General features: G+C 39.4%; 1 protein-coding gene across 1 annotated transcript in view; it reads left to right on the top strand.

Annotated features, from left to right (window-relative positions):
- The window catches only part of WHAMM (WAS protein homolog associated with actin, golgi membranes and microtubules), a 30,752-nt gene that overhangs the window by 6,246 nt on the left and 14,419 nt on the right, over positions 1–10,087 (top strand). The window contains 5 exon segments of the mRNA XM_006870951.1: positions 516–549; positions 794–1,002; positions 2,827–2,996; positions 4,134–4,299; positions 7,116–7,303. Coding sequence (XP_006871013.1) covers positions 516–549; positions 794–1,002; positions 2,827–2,996; positions 4,134–4,299; positions 7,116–7,303 — 767 coding nt within the window.

Here is a 10,087-nt window from a genome sequence, read left to right as displayed (position 1 = left end):
AAACCTTACTGCCATGTTCTTAAAGGGCTCCTAGCAGCAGCTAACACTTGATACTGGACACCAGGCCTCATTCGGAGCTCACTTACACAGTTGTGGATTATTATGGGCTGTCTGTTGTGTTTGCTAGGTGCCGTCCAGTCGGTTTCCACTCAGTGACCCTGTGGTCAGCAGAACAGTGTCCAATCCTTTGCAATCCTCACCATCTTTCTTATGTTTAAGCCCAGTGTTGTAGCTTCTGTGTCGGTCCACCTTGTTGAGGGTCTTCCTCTTTTTTTCTGACCCTTGACTTTACCAAGCATGATGTCGTTCTTCAGGGACTGGGCCCAGCCTACTTCTCCAGAAAAAGTTGGTTCTGTAGGATAAGCACTAAACTTTTAACCGAAAGTTTGGCAGTTTGAACCTATCTGCCGCTTTTTGGAAACCCTATACAGGGTTACGAGTTGGAACCGACTTGAGGACACTTAACAACAACACAACAAGTAATGTAAAGTGACCGCAGTCTTTTTCTACCCCAGAGTTTCCTTTGTCTTCCGGGGGTGGTGGTGTTAGGTGCCCTCGAGTCGGTTCCAACTCTTGGCAACCCTGTATAGGGTTTTGAGGCTGTAAATCTTTATGGGAGAAGAAAGCCTCATTTTTCTCCTGCAGAGTGACAAGTAGGTTTGAACTGCTGACCCTGTGGTTAGCAGTCCACGCCTACCCTACAGTACTTCCAGGGTCCCCTGTCTTCCAGGTAGCGCCCAGCTTGTAGCCTTATGCATACTCAATAAAGGTGTGCTGGATAATTTCTTTTCAGCTTCCTAATGGCTGCATTTTGCTATTCTCTTACCAATAAATTTCCCTTCTCTCTGTAGAAGTCCTTGGATGAGGATGATCTGGGTCCTAAAAGAGTGGCTGCCCTGCAGAAGGAAGCCACAGAATGGAGTAGACGGGCTGAAGAAGCTGTAGTCTCTGTTCAGGACATCACAGTGAATTATTTTAAGGAAACAGTAAAAGCATTAGCAGGTAATCAAAAAAATGCTGGATTAAGTTACATGTCCATTTCCTTTTACATAGGAAAGTTTCTCACAAGCATCAGGCACTGTGTTTTCTAGGTGCTAGACATTTACTTAAGGATGAACACAGACACTGTAGAGTCTGGTGAGGGAAGAGGAATCTTAATAATAGGTTTAGTCAAATGAATGGAAAAAGGCAACAAGTGACACGGAGAAGAGAAATGTAGGACCCCGAAGGCCTCTCAGAGATGGGTCTCCACCTGGTGGTCAGCAGAAGCCTCCAAGAAGTGACACCTGCCCTAATGCCTAAACGAGGGAAGGGTGTCCTTGGTCCAAAGAATAAGTAGCATTCACAAAGGTCCTCTGGCTTGAGGGAGCTTGGCAAGTCTGCAGAACTGAAAGCCCATGGGGCTGAAGTGCAGAGCACACAGGGGATGTGGTGAGGGAGAATGCTGGCGGAACAAGTGGGGACCAGGCCATGTGGGTCTTGTAGGCTGGGTGGAGGACTCTGTTGGATCTTAGTCATTGTCGGCAATAGTTAACGTTTATCAGTCAGTTTCTTCAATTGTGACACATCAGTAAAATGGAATATTATGAACCACAAGGTCGACGGTTCAGAACTCACTAACTGCTCCTTGGAAACCCTATACAGGGTCACTATGAGTCGGAACCGACTTGAAGGCACTTAACAGCAACAGTGTATCTATTAAGTTGTTGTTGTTAAAGTGTTGTAAGTTGGTTCTGACTCATAGCCACCTGTGTAGGGTTTCTGAGGTTTTAAATCTTTGTGGAGCAGAAAGTCTCATCTTTCTCTCATGGTGGAGTGGCCTGTGGGCTTGAACCACTGACCTTGTGGATCACAGTTCAGTGCTTATCCTACAGAGCCACCATGCTCCACCAGATGTTAAGTATGACCCTCCAAATCTACTTTATAACAAGTTATGTCATGTTTTAAGACATATCTTTGATATGTTAAGTAAACTAGACAAACTATAAAACAATGGTGATCCTATTTTCAAACAATATAAGCCTGTCTTTTTAGGTAGACCTGTAGAAACAGTGTCCTGGTGTGGCACTGTGGGATAAAGCACAGAACCACAAGGTTGGTGTGAACCACAAGGTCGGTGGTTCAAACTCACCAGCCACTCCTTGGAAACCCTATATAGAGTCTCTGTGAGTCAGAACCAACTTGATGGCACTTATCAACAACAAGAGAAACAGTTTGGATCCATATATGCCAAAATGTGAGAGGCAGTTGCCTTGAGTAGGTTAGATTATATTTTTGTTTTTGTTTTAAAGCTTTTATTGTGAATTGAGTGATAGTTTACATGGGAGAACATCAGTTTTGCACTCATCCTACTGTATTTTGTTTCATTGCAATGATTAAAATCCCCTCCATGCATCATCATTTAACAGTAAATGCTTCGATTCCCTCTGTTTTGTTTTGTTTTTCTTTTGATGTACACAAAAACATTCAGAGATCTATAATCATTTAAACAACCAAAGAGCACATTCTACAAGCCTGCCTCCTGGCAGCCAGGACACAGCCTTTCTATTTTCATGAGTCTAGAGTCCTCAGCTGCTCCATCTCTCCATGCCATCACCTCTGCAGATCATATTTTATTATTTTCTTTTTAAAATAGATTTTCTGTGTTTTTCTACCAATTGACATATTGTTTTTGTGATAATAAAAATTTATTAAAATAAAATAATTTTTCTTTTCAAATAGGATGTTTTGTAGGTAATATGGGAGAAAAGTAAACAAAGGATTCACTCAGTGAATTTTTTCCTTTTTAGTACATTGTAATTTTTAATTTTATTAATGATCCAATAGGAATGCAGAAACAAATGGAACAGGATGGAAAGAGATTTGGCCAGGCTTCCTGGGCCGCAGTAACTCCCAGGTTAGAAAAACTCAAGCTAATGTTAGCTCGGGAGACTGTGCAACTCATGAGAGCCAAAGAGTTGTGCTTAAATCATAAAAGAACTGACATTTGGAGAAAGGTAAGACGAAGGCAAATGTCACATTGTTTTAAAAATGCATTTTTATTTTACAGAGCGTCTCTGTTGCCAGTTGTTCAAGAATTTCCTTTCTTCACTTTCTCCAACACCATTACCTGGTAGATAAGTTAACCCCAAACTCATTGCCACCAAGTCCATTTCAACTCATAGCAATCACAGAGCACGCAGTAGAACTCCCCTGATAGCGTTTTGAAGGCTGAAGTCTGCATGGAGGAAGATGGCCACATCTTTCTCCCACAGAGCATCTGGTTGGTGGGTTCAAACCGTCAACCTTTCAGTCAGAAGCTTCAAAGACTATTGAAAGTTGGCCATTGAGTCCCATTGATTAAGATGCTTTGGAGTATTGCATGGTTGTTGTTGTGTACTATCGCTACCAGAGCTCCTTGCACTGACTCATAGTGATCCTCTATGGGTTTTCTAAGAGTAGCTAGTGGGCTTGAGCTGCCCACCTTGATGTTAGCACTTACCCTACAATGGAATCCACTTTATAACAACATTGAACTCAGCATTGTAGATAATATATTTTAAGATTGATCAAGCAGTGTTTTCAGCACAACTCTAGAATAATCAAAGAGGTGCTTTGTTTCAGGGTTGTTGTTGTTGATTCCGACTCACAGTGACCCTGTGCACAACAGATGGAAACACTGCCTGGTTCTGCGCCCACCTAACCATTGTGTTATGTTGGGCCCATTGTTGTGGCCACTGTGTCAGTCCATTTCCTTGGGGGTCTTCCGTTTCACTCACTGACTCTCCATTTTTCCAAGCATGATTGGAATTCCAGTATCCAGGGATTGATCCCTCTTAACCACATGTCCAAAGTACAAGAGATGAAGTCTGGCCATTATAGTCACCCAGAGTTTATCCTGTTATCTATAATTTTAAAGAAGAAGATACTATAAATGCCTCATTGTAACTTAGTTTTCTCAACACCTAAATGTTTTCATGTTTCAAGGATGAGACCGTTTATATTGTTGAATTTTTGTCTTCTAAGTAAAATAGAAAAATGTTTGCTTTTTTATCTTTAGTACCTAGCAAGGTACAGAAACTAGAATGCTTCTAGAATTTGCTTTGAATATACTAAGTCTTTTAACTCACTCTTATTTTTCCCATGAAAACAAGATGGAAGACCTTCCAGAACAAGAAAAAAATAAATGTGTTGTAGATGAATTAGAAATACAGTATTATGAAGTTCAATTAGAGCTGTATGAGGTTAAGTTCGAGATCTTACAACATGAAGAAATAATGCTTATTACACAATTGGACTCTATTAAAAGGCTTATAAAAGGTAAGATTTATTTCTTTGTATATATTAGAATATTGAAATTAACGTTGTGGTGTGCCTTTCAGTCACTTCTGACTCATAGTGACCCTGTATAGGGTTTCCAGGACTATAAATATTTACAGAAACAGAAAACTACATCTTTTTCCAGTGGAGCTGCTGGCGACTTCTAAGATTTAAGGAAATACATACAGGTTTCCCCCACTCCCCCAAAGTAGAGTGTTTCTATGAAAACTGTCTTTAGCTGAGATGGTATAAAGCGAAGAACTAACGGAATGTTCACAGACTCAGTTCCCAACAGTTTGATGCTGACATGCTGAGTATAGTTCCTGGGGAAGGAGCTTGGTGATGCCGCTCTCAGTGCTCCAGGCATGCACGCTTCCTCTTTAATGGCTCCCTGCAAAACAATTGCTGAATGCTAGTTTTCACTTTTTTTTTTGTAAAAGTAAACAATCCTCTGCAGATTTCTTTTGCTTAGTGAAAAAAAGTGCTAGTGTAGGTCTTTTGTTAAAGTGAAGTGCCGTAAAGTGAACTTTGAAAAAGCAGGGGAGATGTATACCATATTATCAATTATTCTTGTAAATTATCTTTAACACCTACCGAGATATCCCAAATGAAATGCTCCTCAGCATTTTTATTATTCAAATACTGTAGCCATCATTAAGCACATAGAGAAACAAATGAAAAGCAATTATTATCACCTCACTCCTGTCATCTAGGGTTAGTGATAATAGTTTTAGAGAGAGAGAGAGAGAGAGAGAGGGAGACCGAGAGAGAGACAGAGACCGAGAGAGACCTGGTGTGGTTAATGTGCCAGACTGCAAAGCCGTTTGAAGTGCAAGGTTCGCGGTTCAAGCTCTCGAGCTGCTCCTTGGAAACCCTTTATAGGGTCGCTATGGGTCGGAATCGACTTGACAACACTTAACAACAACAACAACAAGTGTGGTACTATAAGATCAGTACTAGACTGGAAACCAAAAGGTTGGCAGTGCAAACCCACCAGCTGCTCCTCGAAAACCACCCGATACAGGGTTGCTGAGTCAGAACCGACTAGATGGCACTGAATAACAACAACATATATTTATATACAGAGCCCTGGTGTGGCGCTGTGGGTTAACGCACCAGAACACAAAGCTGTCTGATACTGCAAGGTCGGCGGTTCAAGCTCACCAGTAGCTCCTTGGAAACCTTATACAGGGTCACTATGGGTCAGAACCAACTCGACGGCACTTAACAACAACAACGTTTATATATATAAATTAGTAACAATTTTTTAAACCAAAACTGTATATTCTACTTAGCAACCTCTTTTCAATTAATATGTGATAACCATCTTTGCATTTCAGTAAGTAATAAAGACATCAAAAATATTAATGGCTACATAGCATTCCATTATACAGGCAGAGCAAGGTTTCTAGTTTTCACTGTTGTGCATAGTTTGTACTTTTGCTTGCCTTGCAGAAATATTTGATTTTGATTTTTATCAATCTTTTCCTCTATGATGTTTGCTTTTGGTGTTATACCTAGCAAAGTCTTTCTATCCTCAAATTATGTGAATATTTCCTTACATTTTCCTTTCATTGTTTCATGGTTTTATTTTATAAATCTTTATATTTAATACAGATGAAAGTTATTTGGAGATGACGTAGGAACCTTTTCCCTTTAAGTTGTTAGTAGTCCGAATCACTAATTTAGGGAAAAAATGTTAATTTTCCCAATTAATTTGATTTGCTCCCTGTCTTATATGTAGAATGATTAGATTGGATTCCCTTCCATTGATCTGTGAGTGGCTTCTGGTGCCAGTATCATACTGCTGTATTTCGGAAGTCCATTTCAGTGTCTAGTAAAGGAAGTGCTGCCCCTCCTTGTAAGTCCATTTCCCACCAGTTTTCTTACTATTCTCATTCCTTTATTCTTCCAGATGAACTTTAGAATCATTTTGGCATGTTCAAAACAAACAGATAACTTGGAATTTTGATTGGGATTGTACTTAAAATTAGAGAGTAATTTGGAGAGAACTGTCATCTTTGCAATTTTGAATCCTCCCATCCAAGAACATGGTATGTCTCTCCACTTATTTTAAGTTTTAAAAAAGTTCCTCCAAGTTTAATAATCTTATTTATGTAGATCCTGAACACTTAGTTTAATCCTCAGTTTTAAAACTTTGTTTTGCAGTAGTTTCAAGTTACAAACACCTTACATATTTAGAAAAATTATATTTTGAAAAGTTAATCTGGAAGGATGCACACCAAATTGTCCATAATTTTTTCCCTCTGGCGATTAGATTCAGAAGGTTTGGGCAGGGAGGGAGAAAACTCATTTTATTTTATATAATTATGTAGTACTTGAACTTGTGCAGTACACCCCTTGTATTACTTTTAAAAAATTAAGATATGTTTGATATCATTTAGCGCCTTTATGTATTGTTGGTAAAATGTAAGCGCCTTTCTGCAGGGCACTTTGGCAGTAGATATCAAGGGTCCTGAGTATTTATTTGCAAGAGCAGTATAAAAGATTTTAATTCAGAGATGTTCATCACTATGAAATTTATAACATGGAAAATGAAAACATTGTAACCACAGAGAATATTTAAATGTGAGAATACTATGTAGCCATTAAAATTTTATTTTCATGACCTGGAAATTTTCTCAAAGCTGTGTTTATTAGCAGAATAGGTATGTCTGTAGTGTGTGCAGATGTGTGTATGAATGTTATAAGGGTTATCTCTGGGTAGTGGTTACAAGGGGCTTCTACTTTATATTTGAAAAATGAACATTCATTACTTTTATAATACGCACGCTCGCTCACTAATGTGTTTCTAGAGAAACAGGATGAAGTTGTCTATTATGATACATGTGAGAGTCCGGAGGAACTAAAAGTCAATGAGGAAGCCGAGGGGTGGAGAAACGATAAGAAGGTGGAGGTGAAGGAACTCAGGAGACAATCCCATCAGCTGGAGTCCAGACGAGGCAGGATCTGCGCTAGAAGAGCCTATCTCAGGACCAAAAAGGTTTGTGTGCCCCAGGGCAACTCCCCTGCCCTTCCAGAAATTTCTTCTTTTATGAAAGATAAAGAGGTAATAAAAATAAGAGTTCTTACCAACACATATCCAGAAACCAAATCCACTGTCATTAAGTCAATTTGAATTCATGGTGACCCTGTATAGGTTTCGCAAGGTTATAAATCTTCATAAGAATAGAAAGCCTTTTCATTCTTCCTTGGAGCGGCTAGTGGGTTTGAACTGCCAGCCTTGCGGTTAGCAGTTCATTACTTATCCCACAGCACTAGCAGAGCTCCTATTTATCAATATTGATTTTTTTTTTATGGGTTTATGTAGATGTCAGTTAAAATATATTTAAAATCGTCTTCGTTTCTTTTGGGATTGAATTATTTATCATGATCTCTAGGTTTTAATTCAGACATATAACAGCTACTGTTGAATACCTGCTACATACACATGCATGTTTAAAGTCACAACAGGCGTTTATTCTTAGAATGATAAAAATAAAGTATTGCTTTGTAAAGACTATAAAGATAATCGTTCTGAAAAAGTTGTATTGAACAGTACTACTTCATATCAGGAATGGCAAATTACAGTCCATTGTTTTTCTAAATATTTTAAATAAATTTTTATTGGAATACACAAAAAATAAAATCACAACAGGTTAAAAACTTAATATCTCATAAGCATCTTTGTTGTTACTGTTAAGTGCCATTGAGTTATTTTCAACTATTGTTGTTGTGTGTCATTGAGTAGGTTCCGACCCATAGCGACCCTGTATAAGGTTTCCGAGGAGCAGCTGGTGAGCTTGAACTGCCAACCTTGGAGTTCAAACAGCTTTGCAGTCTGGCGCATTAACCCACAGCGCCACACTAGGACTCCAACTATTAGCAAGTCTACATAGGGTTTCCGAGGTTGTAAACCTTTATGAGAGCAAGAAACCTCATCTGTAGTAAATCCAAACTTTGGTTTTAAATTGTTGATTAGAACACAGCAGTCACAGGTATAATATGCTGCTCTCTTCAGTCATTGTATTTGGTGTGTGATTTTTGTTTTTCTCCTTATTTTAAAAAAATTATGGTTACATGGATAGATAATACATGAAGAAATTCATTGTCTTTTCAATGTTTGTTTGTTCCTGTGGTGGATTGTGTGTTGGTGTGAGGCTGGAAGCTGGATCACCCACGGTGGACGGGCTTCACTGGAGCTTCCAGACGAAGACAGAGGAGGAGGAAGAGGCAACACTTCTGAAGGTTTAGCCAAGAAAACCCTGATAGATACCAAGGGAAAACATTGTCAGCTATAGTGTTGGAAGACTCTCAAAATATCACTGGGGAAGAGCTGCTTCCTCAAAGTAGAGTTGACCTTAATGATGTGAATGGAGCAAAGCTTTTGAGACCTTCATTTACTGATGTGGCTGGCACACATCAAAATGGGAAGAAACAACTGTAAACATCCACTGATCATTGAAAGATGGAATGCACAAAGTATGAATCTAGGAAAGTTGAAATTCATCAGAATGAAATGAAACAGATCATCAATTGCTCATATGCAAGTTCAAACTGAAGCTGAAGAAAATTAAAACAACTACACAGCCAAAATATGACCATAAGTATGTTGTTGTTGTTGTTAGGTGCAGTCGAGTCGCTTCTGACTCATAGCGACCATATATAGGATTTCCAAGGAGTGGCTGGTGAGCTTAAACCACTGACCTTGCAGTTCAAAGCAACCTTGCAGCCCAGTCCATTAACCCACAGTGCTACAATTTAGAGACCATCTCAAGAACAAATTGGATGCATTAAACAGTAATGACTGAAGACCAGAAGAGTTGTGGGATAACATAACATCGTAAGGGCTGCTCGAGAAGACAAGGTAAAGTATTGTAAGAAATATGCAAAGACTTGGACTTAGAGAACCAAAGGGAAGAACACACTCAGCATTTCTCCAGCTGAAAAAACTGGAGAAAAAAATTCAAGCCTCAACTTGAAATATTGAAGGATTCTATGAGCAAAATAATGAATAATATAGGAAGCATAAAAAGATGATGGAAGGAATTGGTTGATGTCCAACCATTTCAACAGGTTGTTGTTGTTGTGAAGTGCCATTGATTCGGTTCCAACCCATAGTGACCCAGTATAGGGTTTCTGAGGAGTAGCTGGTGAGCTTGAACCACCAATCTTGCAGTTCAAACGGCTATGCAGTCTGATGTATTAACTCACAGTGCCACACCAGGACTTCCATTTCAATAGGTAGTATATGACTAAGAACCAATGGTACTGTAGAAAGAAGTCCAAAGTACACTAAAGGCCCTGCATAAACCAAGTCTCCAGAGACTGATGATCAGCCTCACTACGTGAAGCGCATAACTAGAATGGTGCTGGCGTAGGCCTGGAAACAGATGGCCTGCATCTACCACCAGTACCTGCTCGTCACCACGTGCTACATGCTGGAGCCCTGGGAGCAGACTGTGTTCAATTCTATGTTGGATTTGTTGTGGGAATGGCACTGTACACAAGCTATGTCTTCATACCACAGCACATCATGACGATACTGTGCTACTGTGAAATTGTACCGTGATCACGATGTGACCAAGATCCAGAGGTTCCTGAAGAACCACCTCTGAAGTTGGAGTAGGACTTCATTAGATGTCATAAGAAACTACTAGGTGTTAACATAAGCAGCCTAATGAATATGAAGGCTCAAATTCATGAGATGGGTATGTAAATGTATTTGCACATTACAGTAAGATATGTTGAGATGAATTGTAGTTAAAAACAAGAGCATAAAGGTAGA

This window comes from Chrysochloris asiatica, unplaced genomic scaffold (genome assembly GCF_000296735.1).
Source record: "Chrysochloris asiatica unplaced genomic scaffold, ChrAsi1.0 scaffold00156, whole genome shotgun sequence".
NCBI classification, from domain to species: domain Eukaryota; kingdom Metazoa; phylum Chordata; class Mammalia; order Afrosoricida; family Chrysochloridae; genus Chrysochloris; species Chrysochloris asiatica.
This window is presented reverse-complemented; position numbering and strand designations above follow the sequence as displayed.